Below are 17,891 nucleotides of genomic sequence, written 5' to 3' on the forward strand. Positions count from 1 at the left end.
AACACAGATTGTACCTCTGTGCCAGGGACCTTGAACACACTATCTTGGGTGATTATATAGGCGGTAGGTGCAGCCGTTAAGAAGAGCCAAAGAATCAGAGAGACCTGCCACTTCGTCACGAACTCTCAGATTCTCCATCAGAAAAGGGTTCTTGCAGGGATGAAGCCTTTTCATCCCTGTGTCCTGGGATGAAACTCCTGATCCCTCAGCCTAGGCAGGGTTTTCTCTTCCTCATGTTCATTGCATGGATCTGGCCTTGCACATTTATTTGTATGTCCATTTTCTTAATGTGTCCTTCCCCCTTAGACTGCAAAGCAGCTCACTCCTGCATCCTCAGCCCCTAGCACTGAGGGCTGAGAGTGCTCCATGAAAGAACTGGAGCATGAGCCAAAAAACCACTGCTGTGCTGCAACTGTGAATTTGAACGCAGCAGAATTGTTAGGGGGGCGACCCTGCATTGATGAATGAATGATTCTAGTGGTGGAGGTTTCAGGTGCCTTCACACACACATTTTGGGCCAATGTCCTTTTGCTTTCCCACATCCCGTTGCTTGGGCGGCTGCCAGCTTGGTTTACAACCCACAGGCTTTGTCTCCTTGGGTTCGTTTAGCATTACTGCATGCTTCTCTCCAATTCAAGTCTTAAGACTTTCAAGGACAGGACAAGCCACTTACGCCATGGCTTGGGTTCCATAGTATCATTAGAGGCTAAAAATCATGTCACTCCTGTGAAACAGCCCTGTGACCACCTACCACAGTTATGGCCTTTGTATTAAATGTGGCTATGTGTTTTAAAAGGGTCTCAAACATAGATTCTTCAGCATCAGGGTGTTTTCAATTTGCTGTCTCTGAAGCTGTTTGGTGAAGCTCCGACAGTCTCGGTCTCAGGAGCATCTTTTCAGCATGCCCTGGCATTGGTTGTGGACCTGGGACCTACTTATTCCTAAATGCAGAGCTACCTGAGAGCTCAAATTGCACTTTAATCAGATTCCATCCCGCAGAATGCTCCCTTAATGAGGGTTAATGGTATTAATTACTGTCCCCTCCACTTCAGAACGTGCTCAAGAGGAGCTAATTGTCACATAATGGCCCAGGGCAGCTGAGGCCCTAGCAGAGGTCTGAGGAGTCCTCAGGTCCCTCCACCGGTCCCTCCGCCGGTCCAGCCCCGCCATCGCCTTCCTCCCATTTCCTCCCACAGGGCTGCCGTGCTTCCTCTCCCTGTCAGATAAAAGTGGGAGTTCCAGGGCATGGCAGTCTAATCTTCCAGGAGGACTCTGGGTTTTCAGCATGGATGGTGAATAGGCTCACAGTTTGTTGACCTACTCCGTGGATGACAAGGAACCATGCCCTTGCCTGCAGAGTTGGTGTGACCAGTGCCTCTTTACAGGACAGTCTGTCAATAGCTACCCAAATGAAAGACTCAGAGGTAATTTGGCCCAGTAATTTTCCTTCTAGGAATTAATCCTACATAATTTTTTTTTGGTATACACCCATGAAGACTATGTAAAGGCACTTATTACAGCAAGTATGGACTAGCAGAAGGGTGGAAATAATCTAAGTATCTGTCAGAGTGGACTGATTAAATAAATGATGGTGTATCTATAAAGTGGGGTAGTATGGAGAGAATACAAAATGAGGCCCGTCTGTATGTGCTTGATATTGAACAATATTCAAGTTACAGAATTAAGCAAAAACAGCAAGAAGCTTTAACAGCATATATGTTCTAATGGCATGTTACCATTTGTGTAAAACACGCAGAATATGAGTATGTGTGTGAGTGTATCTAAGTGTATCTACACCCCCTCTCCACATCCACTCACATACAAAGCAGCAGGCTGTGATGTCAATACCAGCATGTGCTGAGCTATGGCGTGTTGGCTCTGGTGGACTTTGCAGTGACAGACAAAGGGTCCTCTGATCCATGGGCAGCAGAAAAGTGTGTGCATCTTTGGCTGAGAGGCGGGGCTGGCTGACACTAGCCAAGATTTCAGACAGAGCTCATGGCCCCACGTGTGACAGGGCAGGAGCACCGACATCTCAGACAGTTCCAGCTCCCCTTCTAGCCTCTTGCATTTCAAGGATATCACTTCTCTTCTAACTGCAAGCAGCCAGAAAGAGTAGAGAGTAACACCCATATAAGACAGCTCGGGCACAGAGGGTGGGGGGAAAGTCTCTTGGGTAACCAACAAACTTTACACTCATACAACGGGACCCAGTAAAACAATGGACCCTAATAAGTACATTCCTTTCCCTTTAGGTGCACTAAGATAGGGAAGCTAAAAGCAGACTCGGTGGGTATGCCTGCAGCTGCAGAAGATGTATGGGAACAGACACACAACTCTCCCTCCCAGATAAGCAGGACAAAAAGACACAGAAACATTCCAAGCCTGTGATAAGCTCTCCTGCCCTAAACCTTGAAATACTCTTGGTCTGTAAGAGAGAATGCCTCTGACCTAACTCAGCCAGAAGCCCCTCTCAGGTTTATTCTCCAAAATCAACGTGTCTTTGACTGTTGAGCTGCTTTTCATGTTTCTTTCCTCTTTCTTTAATTCTTACATTGTGGAAGTAGAGCACAAACCTAGCATTGGGCAGGGCAGGAAGCCATCCTTTGGGAAAAGGCTGAGTGAGGCCCTGGAAATCACATCTCCATGTTAGTGTGCTGGGAAAAAGGAAGTGAGCATGTAGAAAGGATATTTAGATATCTTTACCAATTTTTAAACTTAAGTTACTCTGATGCCATCCTGCCCAATACACCAGTCACACCAGCCACGTGTGGCTATTTAAATGGAAATGAACATTGAATAAAATTAAAAATTCAGTTCTTCAGTTGCACCAGCCACATTTTGAGTGCTTAGTAGCCTGGTAGATTAGTGTGACTCCTACTGGGAGATCACAGATCTAGAACTTTCCATCATTGCAGAAAGTTTTATTGGATGGTGCTCTAAAGCATATGTATCAAGTTTCCATCACTCCATTACTGTTTATTAAATGTTACCTGCACAGGTTTTTATGAGTTCTGAAAAAGCGTGCTTGTCATGAAACTAAGATCAAGTGAAATGGTATTTTAAAAAATGGTTTACTTTTACCCTCATACGTTTCATTTCTTTGCGGTGCAGATCTTGTTACTTTGCAATGGACATCAAATCCTAGAGCCCTGATGTTCTCTTCTTGGGCCATAAGTGGGGTCTCATGACATGTGAAAGGATCTTGGCAGAACCATCTTGGAGACATGAATGTGAAATCACTCTGGGATGTTAGGGTGGGGGAGTCTGCCGTTTCTCAGGCCACCCTGGGCTTTGGCTAGACATAGTCTGAAGTGGGTAAGGGGAGTCTGTGGAAATTGGGGCACCTTTGGTAATGAGAAGGCAAATCAGTGGAGGGCACCCTGAAGGCAGAAGTTTGTTCAAGAGGACACTCAGGAGGAGGATGACTTCATGGGGAGTGCGGAACTGTCCAGGGCACATCAGCCTGTGACTGTCTCTGTCTGTCCCAATTTGTGTCAGACTGCTGTGTACAGACACAGGCTAGGGGGTGTGCTGGTGGTCAGAAGACACCTGGGAACCATGAACCTTCGTGGTCATTGATGATCCAAGTCACTGGGAATCCTGGTAAAACTTGGATGCCTGACCTGGTCTATGCAGTGTGAGGTTTTATGAATTTCTGTGGTCTAACCCCAAACTGTCAGACAGGGTATTCTTAAAATTCAAGTTAAATCCATCCCATCTCAATTGAAGTCTACTTCCTCTGATTGTGTTCTTACCACAATTTAGAAGTGGGTTACTTGCTATCTTCCACCAATAGCCTTTCACATCCTCACACAATTTAAATTTCTCTTTTGAGCTTTCCCTACTCTTTAATCTTTTTCTTATTTACCCTGTTTTATTTCTTCACGTAGGCTTTCTCTTCTCTGCATTTACCCCATTTTTATGCCATGGTTTTTCATCCAGTCATTGGCCTGACAAGTTTTCAGTCCTTCCAACAAGGACTAGGCGGGGCTGATGATGTCCAGGCCCCAATATTAGCAGTGGGACCTGGACTTCAGCTATCTCAACTTCAAAATTAGGATGTTGAAACAGTTCATTTGTAAGATCCTGTTTTAGTTCCAGCAACCAAATTACCGAGTCAGTTCAAGGACAACAGCTTTATTTCATTATATAAAATCTATTACTAGAGCAAAGAATTAATTTATTAAAATAGATGCAAGATACTATACAGTGTACATCCATTAATAAAAAGCTAGTGTACTGATGATATACTCATTGCTTACTAATTGTCAAACTAGAATATTCTTTAACTGTCACATTTTAAATTTGACAGCTAGTACTGATGACAGGAAGAGTCCAACTTTGAAAGACTGTGGAGGGCGTCACGAGTGAATTTCAGTTATATACAAACTTGGCGTGGATTAAAGCTATGGAAAGTTGTGATGAACACCCAGCTAGGTGTCCAGCCTGGGAAAGGCATAACAGCACACGCAGTGGTTAGCAGGTGTGCGGCATCAGCTCACCTGCAAACTGCTAAGTTCCTTCCCCTGAGGGCTTCCTCAGGCGAGCAATGGTGAATTTTTTCTTTGGTGAGTTGGGGTCCTCTCCATCCCCGAGAGACTCAAGCATGGTTCTTCAGAAAGGCGTTACTTTTTCTTTTTTGCCCTTTTCTCTTTCTTTTCTTTCCTTTTCCCTTTGTCCTTTGCCTTTTCTGTGCTGCCTCCTGTTATCGCCAAGGCTCGTTTTTTACCCAGAGGGGTTTTGGCATACCAGTTCTGAAATACAATAAAAGTTTCGGAAAAGGTCAGAATGATACCAATTCACCGCAATACTCTTAAAAATAAAGAAAAGCCTGCTAAGCAGGAAGGGGCAAGCAGCCATTGTACTTTGGGCATTTAAGGTATGCTTAATACAACCTCTTTCTCAGTGGGTTTTCCAGCCTGTTTTTCTGCATGATTTGAAACTTCAACCTGTATTTCTGCATGATTTGTTAACTCAGGGAGTTAACAATTTCAGAGAATCACAGGCTAAATCTAACCAGCAATCCTTCTCAACAAAGTCGCCTATTTTCCGGGCATCCTACTGTGTCCTAGGGTTGGGTTTTCTCGGGAATGTGAAGGGTGCTCATGGTTCACATGTGGGCATGTTCAATGAACAATGGGCGGTCATTCAACTACTCCGGGGGAGGTGCTGTTGAAACCACGGTAGAAATAATGAAGCCCAAATACCAACCAAGAACTCAAGAACTTAGTGATTGTAACTGGCCCCACAATGGCATTTTTCTCAACCTTTGCATTTTATTTGAAACCTAAGAAACATTTGGGTTTATAAACTTTATAATAGCAATATTTCATTGCAGGATTATATTACGTGTTATTTATCAATTGTCCTAGTAATGGATATATGACATCTGAATTTTTGGTTATTATGAAGAATGCTGAAGTTCACAATTTTTACACATCTCCTTGTACCTATGTGAGAGAACTTCTTTAGGGCACACAGATAGAAATAGAACTCCTGGGGTTGTAGGGAATGAACATCTTCCATTTTACTTGATATGGCTAAATTGCTCTCTGAAGTGCTGTAAGTGGGAAATTCTCTCAGTCTTTGTACATCTGTTTTTTTTTTTCCTGAGACTGAGTCTCGCTCTGTCGCCGAGGCTAGGGTGCAAGGGTGCGATCTCAGCTCACTGCAACCTCTGCCTCCCTGATTCAAGTGATTCCCCTGCCTCAGCCTCCTGAGTAGCTGGGATTACAGGCGTGCGCCAACACGCCGGGCTAATTTTTGTATTTTTAGTAGAGACAGGGTTTCACCATGTTGGCCAGGCTGGTCTCGAACTGCTGACATCAAGTGATCTGCCTGCCTCAGCCTCCCCAAGTGTAGGGATTACAAGCATGAGCCATGGTGCCTGGCTTCATATGTCTTAAAATGTCTCTTTTCTCCTGACTCTTGTATGCCAGTTTAGCTGGATACAAATATTAGGCAGACAGTTGTTTTTCCAGCACTTTGTAGATATTATTTCGCTATCTTCTGGCACCTATGGTTGTTAAAGAGATGTCTGATTTCCCAATTGTTTCTTGGTAGGTAATCTGGTAGCTTTTAAGACTGGCTTTTAATCTTGTTCTTAAGTTCCCAATAATATATCTAGGTATAGATTTATTTGATTTGTTCTGCTGGTTACTAGGAGTTTATTAGTTAATAAATTATTTCACTTGGGGTTTATTTTCAATCTATCTTTAATTCAGGAAAATTCTCAGTAATAATGTCTTTAAACAGTTGTTCCTCTGACACTTATTGTCTTCTTTTCTTCTAGAACTTCCATTAATGAAGGTCAGCGTCTTCAACCCACCTTTGATGGATCTTTATACTTTTATGGATTTTACCTTCTTGTTTTTCTGTACTGACTACCAGGGGGTGCTCCCCAGGACCATCTTCCAGTTCACAGATTGCTCTTTGACCATGTTTAGTTTAGAGTTCATACCTCTTTCATTTCCTTTGCCACTTTATACTGATTACCATATTTTAAATTTCTAAGCTTTCTTTTTCTCTGCAATTCAGACCTCAGTTTCTGACTCTCTAAGCTTTCTTTCTGTAACATTTTTTCATAATTATCTCTTCTCATTTCATTTTTTCCCCCAAAATGTTCTGTACATTTCTAATGGAAGTCATACTCTCATTTATTTTTTTGAACATATTAATTGTATTAATTTAAACATTTTGTCAGATTGTATTTAGCACTAGATTTCCTAAAATGTTTTCGAATTTTGATTTTCAGATTTTGTGTGTGTGTGTGTGTGTGTGTGTGTGTGTTTTATGGCGTCTGGCTTGGGCACACATCACCGCACCTGGCTAATTTTTGTATTTTTAGTAGAGATGGGGTTTTGCCATGTTGTTCAGGCTGGTCTCGAACTCATGACCTCAAGTGATCCACCTGCCTTGGCCTCCCAAAGTGCTGGGATTACAGGCATGAGCCACCATGCCTGGCCAAGATTCATTTAGAGTGGGAAGTTTTGTTTTGGGCTCTGTCTCTCTCTCCTTATTCTTTCCTCCATAGCAGTCCTACAGTTGCTTCTGTAAGATCCTCTAAACTCATATACAGAACCAAGTCTTATAATGATGTTTTGATTGATGCTTCCCTTAATGCTTCCTGGTGATATTAGGGATATCAAAGATCCAGTCATAAAAGAAGCAGGCATTATTTTATCTTTCACAAACCATTCTTTTTGTTTTTGTTTTTGAGACAGAGTCTTGTTCTGTCACCCAGGCTGGAGTGCAATGGCACGATCTTGGTTCACTGCAACCTCCATCTCCCAGGTTCAAGGATTCTCCTGCCTCAGTCTGGGACTACACGTGTGTACCACCACGCCTGGCTAATTTTTGTATTTTTAGTAGAGACAGGGTTTTGCCATGTTGGCCAGGTTGGTCTCGAACTCCTGACCTCAAGCGATCTGCCTTGGCCTCCCAAAGTGCTGGGATGACAGGCATGAGCCACCATGTTCAGCCAACTCTTAAACTCTCTTTGATTTCTATACTTTATTTTTCTCTATGCTGCATTCTAGGCAATTTTCTTTGCTCCCTTTTTCAGTTCTTTTGTTTTTTCTCTTTAGTTTTGTCAAATCCACAGATATTTATTCACTGAGTTATTTATTTATTTATTTATATTTTTTTGAGACAGAGTTTTGCTCTTGTTGCCCAGGCTGGAGTGCAATGGCACGATCTCGGCTCGCTGCAACCTCCGCCTCCTGGGTCCAAGCGATTCTACTGCCTCAGCCTCCCGAGTAGCTGGGATTACAGGCATGTGCCACCACGCCCAGCTCATTTTGTATTTTCAGTAGAGACGGAGTTTCTCCATGTTGGTCAGGCTGGTCTTGAACTTCTGACCTCAGGTGATCTGCCTGCCTCGATTCACTGAGTTTTTAATTTTAATGACTATATATATTTTTTCACTATCAAAAGTTCTATTTGGTTCTTTTTCAAATTTGCCTGTTTTTCCTCCCTAATGTTTCTGGTCTTTAATTTAAACATACTTATTTTGTAGTCTCTTTCGGAATGTCCTTTTATCTCAGATTCTTGGTAGTGCTATTCTGTTATTTGCATTTGCTGACTGTCCTTGGGGTAGATTATTGCTTGTGGCTCATAATTTTTTATTATGAACTCATCTTCAGCAAGGCTGGTATTTCCTGTAGGAATCCTATATACCCTGACTTGGCTAAATTTCCATACAGAGTGGTTTTTAATTTTGCTTTTGATGTGACTTCAGGGGTTTTAATGATACCATATCAGTTTTAAAAATTATATTAATATTTCAACTTGAGATTCTGGGACTATGGAGGTAGTACAGATTTGGAAATTTGTCGTGCAAGGTGTAGCTTGGATTTTGATTTCTTATGGGCCACTTTTATTCCCCACCTAGATCCTGGAGAAGATCACAAGTTCCTTGATACTTCCTCATGGCAATCTATAAAGTGTCCCAGCTTCGTGCAGTTCCAGCGTTCTGTCTCTCACAGGCCTCCCCTTGCCTTACTGTTTGGATCTTATACACCCCTAGGCTACCCATGCATTAGCTCATGTAGTTGTTCTTGTCTTTGAGATGTACCTCTCTGTTAGTGGCACTGGGGGATTCCCTCCTCCTCCTGTTCGCCTTGGCTCTGTTTTTAACATAAGGTGACGTGGCCATGTACTTAAGGGGATGAACTCCTAATTTACCGAGACCCAGTATAGAATATAGTTAATGAAGTTGGCTTTGGGGAAACGTATGAATTTCAGCTCTGCTACTTTCTAGTTGTGACTTTACTTGCCTTTTGTATTGTTTATTTTATTGTTGCTGCAGTGAATTTCCAGAAACATGGTGGCTTAAAACCACACATTTATGATTTCACAGGGTTGTAGGTCAGAAACCGGGAACGGGCCTCACTGGGTGACAATCGAGTTGTCTGCAGTGCCGTGTCCCTTTCTGGAGGCTCCAGGTGAGAATCTTTCCCTTGCCTTTTGCAGCTCTCAGAAATCACCTGCTTTTCTGGCTTGTGGCCCCTGCTCCACCTTTGGATAGCAACGCTGGGCTGCCTGGAGTACCAACATGCCTTCTCAGACTGCTCTCTGGTTCTCTCTTCCAACTCCCTCTTCTGCTTTTCATGATTACACTGGACTCGCCAGGGTAATTCAGGATAATCTATCTTCAGGTCAGCTGACTAGCAGGCTTACTCCATCTGCAGCCTTATACTGCCTCTGCCGTGGAACCTCACTTATTTTCAGGTTCCAGGGACGAGGATGCAGACGTCCTTGAGGGGCCATTATCCGGCCTACCATGACTCTCCGTATCTCAGTTTCCTCATGTGCAAAACAGGGTGTTACGAGTCTAAATGAGTCAGTACAGTGGCTGGCATATAATAAGCAGTCAATAAGTGTTAGCTAACATTATTAGACTTACTATCATCGTTTTCATACATATTCTCTCCATCATGTCTGTGGAGCAGGGTAGAACGTGCTTGGAGAATCTGCAAGGTCTTCATCTGAGATAACGTTGTCAGAAGCACAACGAGGGGAAATTTCTCAGGGTTTGCCTCATTAGCAGGAACCATAGCAATGGTATCACATTGTTCAGGAGAATGTGAGGGTGTCATTCCATCTATCCATGTGTTTAATTAACGTGTCCCTAAACAAATTTATTAAGCATCTACTTGGGGCCAGGCACAGGGCCAAGCACTGGTGCTGTAATGGAAGCACCAAGGGATTGGGTGGAAAGGGGAATGGTGGGAAAATGATGCAGTTTCTTTTGAAAATGAATAGAGCAAACAAATACACCAAGAATGGATGTGTGAAGCATATGCATTCTCATCCCAGGTCATAAAAGGGTAGTAATTCCTTTTCTTGAATAGTATGATCGACCTCAAGCACCTATAGATAGAAAAAGTACTAGAGATTACTTTGGAAAGTTAAAGGCTCAGCCATGAGAAAGGATAGGCTTCCACACCCTATCATCTAACTTCTCAAAATAAGGAGGAAAATTAGTATTTTAGAAAGGAGAAAAAAATTGGGAATTTCGGAAAAGAATATGAGGTATCATTTGAAGAGGATAATATCAGCAATTATGAACAGGTTTAAACAGTTAATGAGAATATGTTAATAATTCAAATGCTTGGTAAACACTCAGCTAGAGTTAAATCTTTTTTTCTGCCTTGCTAGAGCAGGGGTCAGCAAAATATGGCCGATGGGCCAAATTTGGCCTGTTGTCTGTTTTTGCAAATAAAGTTTTATTGGAACCCAGCCATACGCATTCATTTCTGTATTGTGTATGGATGCTTTTGTACTCTGATGCACAACTGAATACCTGTGATAGAGACTGCATGGCTCTCAAAGCCTAAAATACTTACTATCTGGACCTTTATGGAAAAAGATTGCCAACTCCTGTGCTAGACCATTATTGCTGAAATCATTATTGTGACTATTTTTCACCTTTCTAATGCTTCACTGAAGAATTAGGGGCAAACCAGGAGGGAATCATAGTTTTAGATTTGCTGGAGAAGTGATGTGTCGCAGAGGGAGATTTTCCTGATGTGAAGCAGGCTCTCAGAGATGGGCTCGGATGAGAATTTCAATGCCCCTTCTGGTGACCGCACAGCCGATACTGTGGTGGCCTTCAATTGCATGCATATAATCTTCTCTTACCTTTGGAGTTGGCCAGGGAAAACTTCCTTCAGAAAGACAACACCACTGTATTTATTTTGGCTCAAAGGAGAGCAAGCAGAGTTTGAGGAGTGCCCACTGGCCTGGGCACTCCTCCTATAAGAGAGGGTGTTGGAAGAAATAATTCTCAAAGTTTCCTTCAGATCCAGAAATTTCTGTGAATAGGTCAGAATGTATTCAAACATTGGAAACTAAATTTTGATGAGTTATCTTGTGGCTTCCTATTGCAAATGAACTGAAACTAAAAAACAAAGTGTTCCATGACAATTTTGGGCCCCAAACAGCATTGGCTTGAACTATCCTATTTGGGGAATGATTTCTCTATGCAAAACTTATTCCATAATACCAAATAGGAATTAAAAACCAAAATAAGTATATGTGCCTATGTGAATCCAATGGTTTTGAAGTTGCTACTCAATTCTGCAATTTGGCTGTTAATATATAAGGCCACACACCATGATTCTCCTGAAATTTGGAAGACACATGCTTTACTGCCAAAACCCCAAAGATTTTGTCATCCAAAATTTTAGGTTTCCAAATGTCATTGTATATGGCAGAGTTCTGATTCATGAAACCTATGGAACTCCAGAGGGAGGAGGCAGTGTGAGGAGTGTTTGCTGCTAAGATTTGGTCATGAGGGTGTTCCATTTACCTTAAAGCTCTCTTCTTCCTCTTTGTACACCGGATCCATGCTGGTTATTGCGGTAATAAACTCAACTGCAGTGAGAGGTTTATGAATTTGCCGCCGGATTCTCTGATCTGTGAGCACAGCTTTAACCACTTTGACTATATGTCCTTGGGTGAAGCCGTCAGTGACCTTCGCCAGGCAGCTGACATTCAAGGCACTGGTGAGGACTCCTCCATTGCGTTCAATGATTTGTTTCCACAGAACTGTTGTATCCAGAAAAGACACAGAGAACAAGGGTTACCACTGAGAATCAGTGCCAGTTTCCCTCTCGGTTGAAAGTTGCATCTCATCAAGAAAGGAATACACAAAAGTCTACTCTAACTTATTTGTAACTCAAATGAACCAAAGCCAAGGAACTAAATGCTTTCCTCTAGAGAATTTTCAACCATAAGCCATACATATCAATGACCCTGAGGTCTACAGATCTACAAGTGCCCTGCAAATTAACAAGGAAAAACACCAGCAGTATAGTTTTAATGTGGTACCTGTAAAGATGTTGACAATCTTTCAACATTTGAAATTTTCATAGGGTGTATAATGGCATCTCTTCTCATCAGAATATTGTATTTCCCAAGTAATTTGGATAAGGAGTTTAACTTATTTTTTTAGATGTAAAGTTAATATCTCATATTATTTTTACATCTGGAATCAGAATGCAGATTCCAATTTTCATCAGCTACTGCCAGGGTCAGTTCCCTTTCAGTGGAAGACACTGTATTACACATTGTATTAAATAGAGCAATTTGACCCTTATTCTTTCCCCCTCAGCAACTGTAAACACGCACTGGTTGACTAGAGTCCTTCAGATGAGGGCCTGGGTGTTCTCTGGTTTGTGGGACCTGGAGTAAATGAGATATTTCAATCTGAACACAGGGGTGCTGTGAAAATGAATTATGAAATAATTCTGGGTGCTTAACTTTAGAGATGGAATGAACTCCTGTACAATCCTTAAAATCATTCTGTATTTGGAGAATTACCTCTATTCTGTAAAGGGAACACAAGTAAAGGAGACTTGCTGTAACTTATTTAATTATATCCAGACAGTGGAGAAGGGTGAAGGGCGTTTACAAGAGCATCTGTCAGTCTCAGCACTGGGATAATCTGGTCAAATATCTCTAAACCATTTTGAGTTCACTTGAGGAACACTTGAAACCATTTTTAAAAAATGTCAATGACTACCTGATCTGAGCATTGTCAGGCCTGGTAAGGGGTTAATTCTGAGTCTGTTAAATGACTACATCATACAAGTATGTTGATCCAAAAATGGCTGATAAAAGGAAAAGGTCTACTTACTGTAAAGGAATACAATGGCTTATAATGTAACTATGAACCATGCTGGAGAATCTGGCTTTTGGGCTGTGAGCTATTCCAGCAGTTCACTCCCACTGTCCTCTTTTGGGGGGTCCTTGGCCCTGTGGGTGAGCTGAGCTGCTGGGAAAGGGTGAACTGTACCTCGGGGCCTGCCAGTTTCTCTGAGCTGTGGAGGCTCAGGCATCCAGCGTTTGGAGACCTGCAGTGAAACCAAGGAGGGCCACAAGGACCCCAAACTGGCCTAAAGGATCATCAGATCCCCAATCTACTCTGCTCCTTCCTTGGTGGGTTTCTTTGAGTTTGAGCCCCAAACTAGTCTTATCTGTAAAACAGGCGTAGAAGGATTGACTTCTCAGTGCTGCTGTGAAAAACAAGCCCAACAGTGTTTATAAAGCACTCGGAAGTGCAGCAGCCCGGCATGTGGTGGGGACTTGACTTTCTGTAGCTACGTTACTGTTGTTATTACAATAACAATGATTGTTCATTCCATCTTGCACTGAAGTTTCCTAACCCTCATTAAAACATCAACTACAAAAGACAACACAAAATAAGCTACAGAGTGTTTCAAAGCCTGTTTGTGTAGGGATGGATGGCAGCAGGTGAAGACTATCCTTATCCAAATATAACTGTTGCAGAGTTAGAGATAAGAAAACATAACCCACGGTAAAAATGATCAACAACACCACCTAGCCCACATCTTCACTTGAGATCCAGTGTGTCTGCTCGTCACATTTATAACATCTAAACAAAGTACCAGCGGGTCTGAGTGGTGACTCTGGAAGCTGAGAAGGGAACACGATTTATGGGAGAGTCACAGGTAAGGCCCCAAAAGCTGAAGTCGACATCCCAGGCTGGGTTGCACGTTTGCGGACTCAGTTCTGGGCTAGCAGGAGCAAAATTCCTACCTGTGGTGCCAAAGGGAACCATCAGTGGGAAAGGGTGAGGGCCACGTGCTCCCTGGCAACCAATAACTCTCTCCCTGGCTTCTCTGTGAGGTCACAACAGTCACAATCTTGGAAGTTTTCTGCCCAAATCATCCAACCTTTTTGCAGGAGTGATCACATGATGAGTAGAGATGCATTAGTAACGGAGTACAGTTACTGTACTGGGAAACGGTGAACTGTACCGTGGGGCCTGTCAGTTCCTCCAAGCTGTGGACGACTAGGCATCAAGGCTTTGGAGACCTGCAGTGAGACCAACAAGGGCCAGAGGGACATGTAAACCCGCTGCTGCCCATTTAAAGTGTAGGATACTTGGTATTCACGGAGAGTTTCGGTCAAGATTCCTCTCAATACATGACTCCTTGGTTGCTCTCCATAGATCACCATTTTTACTGGAGTTGCAGCAAGAGAGATCTGTGAAGCAGTCCCAGCTGTGGTGGGACCTGCCCACCTGCCCGCTCATCTGAAGACCCAGAGAAGGGGATGCAAAACCAGGCTTGGCTTCCTTCCTGCAGCTGATGAACTTGAGCTGTTGGTCTTTCAAAGAATCGCTTCTATTGCTTTTACACAACCACCCACTCATGGGTTCTTGGCCCTTAAATAGCTGCTCTGGGGCCCACGGTGGTGTCAGGTGTGGCGGGAGGCACAGCACGGTGGGCTGGGTGGAGACTGGAGCTGGCAGTGAGCATGGGAGCCCCAGAGGCTGTGGGGTCTCTGGTCTAGGAGTGCAGTGGGGAGCACAGATGCACTGCAGTCTTGGGGTGTGGTGAAGGCTGTGTTGGTGAGGACTGAGGCTAGGGGCCCCAGAGTGTTGAGGGCAGTGGAGGGGCTCTCCAGGCCGAGTGCTGAATTTTGCTTTGGTCTCTTGGATGCAAAAGGCTCCTCACATCTTCAGACCAATCTACATTCTCTTTCCCTTCTTTGGATGAAAGCATCTGGCCTTTGGCTCCCCTTCATCTGCTGTCGACATTCCCAGTGGATTCTGTCTTGGCTGGCGCTCGAGATGACGCAGTCTCTGAACATTCATTTTTATTTGGGGTTTTCCAAACGCCTGAGAGGTGAATAATGTGACGTGGGTGAGCTTCTGACCCTCTGAAGCCTGGAATTGCAGAAAAGGCTAAAGACAAATCCTGGACCCATCTGACCAGACACTGGGTCCGGGTGGGCCTGTGATGAATTGGGTTATTAGCGAAATTGACCCCAGGGAGAGAGGCAAGAGGAGGAGGGCACTGGGAATGTGGAGAAAAGGAAGCCCGAAGGGATTTCTGGGGACCAGACAGGGCATCCATCAGCCTGGGGGGTGGATTTTCTTTGCAGAGACAGCTTGGTTTGGGGGAAAAAAGGAGAGATTGAATGACGTTTGGTGAACCTGAGGGCTGCGTTTCCTCCACAGATCCGCCCTTCACTTCTCAGCACTGTCTGTCCCCACATGGCCTAGAGGAATTTGAGGAGTGGGGCCGTGGGGACTGTCGCACACCTTCGAGCTCCATTGCGGGTGGAGAGATGGCCAAGCCGCCGTCCATGCTATGGATTGGCAGCTCTTGCTTTATGGACTGGAAGAGACCACTTTTGATCGCCACAAAGATAAGAACAGTCTTTCTCTAAGACAGATGTCCCAGCCACTGTGGCTATGAAAACTTCAAGGTCACTGGAGGAAATGCTGGACGAGGGGCAATGATGTCAGCCAGAATGGTGGCCTGAACACATCACTCCCCAAGACAGAAATATTGAGGAGCATGTGCTTCAGTGGACAGAACCCAGGGTCTGAGAGCAGTGTCTGGTGCAGCTTTATCATCTGCCCATAGGTGGAGGGACGCTTTCTCTCCTTCCTCTCCCATCACGATGCTGTGAGGAGATTCAGGTAGGAATCTGTAGTGTGATTTGAATCCTAAAGGATGCATGGTGTTTTATCAAAAGAACAAAATTGCCAGCCATCCATCAATAGCTTCATTTTTAAAGGGCCTATAGTTTTGTCAAACAATAAAAACCATTCTGTTCAGAGTCCAGAATAATGCTCCAGCCCCTTTGAATTAATAATACCCCACCTTATTCCATTAACATAGCTTAAAATATAGACACAATACAAAAAAGGAAGAAAAAAAGAAGAGTGCATGAGAGGAGAGAGGGGTAGCCCTGCTAAGGTCAGGGGCGTGGAATCTCCGGCATCGGCTGTGTGGGCTGCGGCGAGACTGTGTGCCCGCCCGTCTTGTGCTGTCTTCTTTCTTGGCTGGACAGCCCTACCCCCTTCATCCATATTTTTCATTCTGGCCAATGTGATCTGCCTGGAGGAAACGTTGGCCTCTTCTGGGTCTAGTCCTTAAGATCTCCTGTGACTCCTCCATCCTGTCTTCCCTTGCTTCTTTTGATGCTGGCTGGGTGCAAAGGGTTCGTGGCGGGGGCATTTTGAGGCCCTAAAAGATGAAGAAGGCACTAGACGGATGCAGAAATAGCTGGGCCTAAAGTCTTCCTGTATTTTGTGTACAACATTGATTTAGAAAGCCAGGATCACAATTTATCGGCCAGGCACAGTGGCTTATGCCTGTAATCCCAGCACTTGGGGAGGCTGAGGCGGGCAGATCACGAGGCCAACAGATCAAGGCCATCCTGGCTAACACGATGAAACCCCGTCTCTACTAAGAATACAAAAAAAATTAGCTGGGCGTGGTGGCGGGCGCCTGTAGTCCCAGCTAACTGGGAGGCTGAGGCAGGAGAATGGCGTGAACCCAGGAAGCGGAGCTTGCAGTGAGCCGAGATCGCGCCACGGCACTTCAGTCTGGGCGACAGAGCAAGACTCCGTCTCAAAAAAAAAAAAAAAAAAAAAAAAAAAAAAAAAAAAGCCAGGATCACAATTTATCAAGATGGAAATAAGCACATGTTGCAAACACAGTGGCTAAGAAGCTAGTCGTTTATAGCATGTGGAGAGTAGGGGGTTGTTCTTTTAGCAAAGAAAATTGAGCAGCAACTTATGAACAGCCAGAGAGGACCATACGTGCCCTCTGCTTTGCAGTGCTCATGTGATTGAAGAAGGAAGAACAGAAACCAAGTCTGACCTAATCACTGTATTACTATCATTCATGCTGACCACCACCGCCACTGCCACCACGGCCACCACCACTGCCACCACGGCCACCACCACTGCCACCAGCACCTCGACTGTTCCTGCCACTGACCGTCCTCATCTCCAGTGTCAAATGTGACCTTTGCCACCATTCCCAACACCCTCCCCAGAGCCACCCACACTGCCACCAACACAGCCACCCCATCTCTGCCTCCTCAGCATCATTCCACACTGCCTCCACCCCTACTGCCAGCAAGCACTTCTGTCTCCATTAGCACATGCTGTCACCTCCGGCCAACCCCCTCCACCATCTCTAACACCGACAGCGCCATTGCCATCTCACCTCCAAGTCCTCACTGCTCCCCCACCAGTGCAGTGTTACGGTGGCCCCGCCACGAGCCACCCCTGTGCATTCACACCCGTGTGTCCCCGGCCGCCCTGGAATCTAGGCTGGCCCTGTGCCTTCCTCTTGACCAGCAGAGGGTGGAGATGGTCACTCTGTGGCTTGTGAGGCTGGGTCACAAGAATCCTTTCAGCTACTGCCCCAACTTCTTGAAACATGTGCTCATGAGATAACTCCTCGTGGGACCCAGCTGCCGGGTGTGAGAAGCTGCACTGGGCCAGGTGCAGCCTGTCCGGTCGACATAGGTCCTGCTCAGTGCCCATGATGGCAGCAGCAACCCCAGTCACATGCGCGAGTGATCCTGGGTATCCACACTGCCCAGTCTCCAGACGAAGGAGCCTCAACTTTCATGTGACTCTCACGTCATGAGGTACATTAAGGAGAACGCCCCAGCTCTGCCCAGACAACCGTTGGAAGGAAGCACACAGTGGAATAATGTGCTGTTTGAGCCTTCAGGGAGGTTTTCACACAGCACTAGATAACGGAACGGCCGCCAGTACTCTCCTCAGCTTCCCTTGCCATTCGCCATTCCCTCCTCCTGCCCAGCCCACGCCACCCTCTTCTCTTCCTCTACCTCCACCACCACTGCTGCCAACACCCTTTCTCTCTGGGGGCCACATGAGGCCAGGTGCTCTGCTAACACCTCGTGAGTGCCACAGCAGCCCTGTGGTGTGAACCGTTCTCCTGCTTCACAGATGAGAAGATGGAGGCTCAGAAGGTGACCGACTTGTCAGGGTCACCCAGCTATGCAGGGGCAGAACCAGGATTCTGAGCCAGGAGTCCGGAGAGCCCCAACCCAGGCTCCTCCCCGCTCCACTGCTTTGC

General features: G+C 45.0%; 1 protein-coding gene and 1 long non-coding RNA gene across 18 annotated transcripts in view; one reads left to right on the top strand and one right to left on the bottom strand.

The window, feature by feature from the left end:
• LOC139357261 (uncharacterized) overlaps nucleotides 1-17,891 on the top strand; it is a 108,322-nt gene that overhangs the window by 71,246 nt on the left and 19,185 nt on the right. For 5 of the 7 annotated variants that reach the window (XR_011610163.1, XR_011610168.1, XR_011610167.1 and 2 more), the window contains exons 3-4: nucleotides 8,864-8,948; nucleotides 14,999-15,466. This is a non-coding gene — a long non-coding RNA (uncharacterized lncRNA). Of the gene's footprint in view, nucleotides 1-8,863; nucleotides 8,949-11,550; nucleotides 14,237-14,998; nucleotides 15,467-17,891 lie in introns of those variants that run through there. The other 2 variants (XR_011610164.1, XR_011610166.1) reach the window with 2 other exon arrangements.
• LOC105473857 (IQ motif containing with AAA domain 1) overlaps nucleotides 4,125-17,891 on the bottom strand; it is a 188,358-nt gene continuing 174,591 nt past the window's right edge. For 7 of the 11 annotated variants that reach the window (XM_011727985.2, XM_011727984.2, XM_011727988.3 and 4 more), the window contains 2 exons: nucleotides 11,318-11,556; nucleotides 4,174-4,757 (listed from right to left, as the gene is read on the bottom strand). In XM_011727985.2, coding sequence (XP_011726287.2) covers nucleotides 4,629-4,757; nucleotides 11,318-11,556 — 368 coding nt within the window. In that variant the 3' untranslated portion in view covers nucleotides 4,174-4,628. Of the gene's footprint in view, nucleotides 4,758-11,317; nucleotides 11,557-17,891 lie in introns of all 11 variants that reach the window. The other 4 variants (XM_011727983.2, XM_071073635.1, XM_071073631.1 and 1 more) reach the window with 1 other exon arrangement.

This window comes from Macaca nemestrina, chromosome 11 (assembly GCF_043159975.1).
Source record: "Macaca nemestrina isolate mMacNem1 chromosome 11, mMacNem.hap1, whole genome shotgun sequence".
NCBI classification, from domain to species: domain Eukaryota; kingdom Metazoa; phylum Chordata; class Mammalia; order Primates; family Cercopithecidae; genus Macaca; species Macaca nemestrina.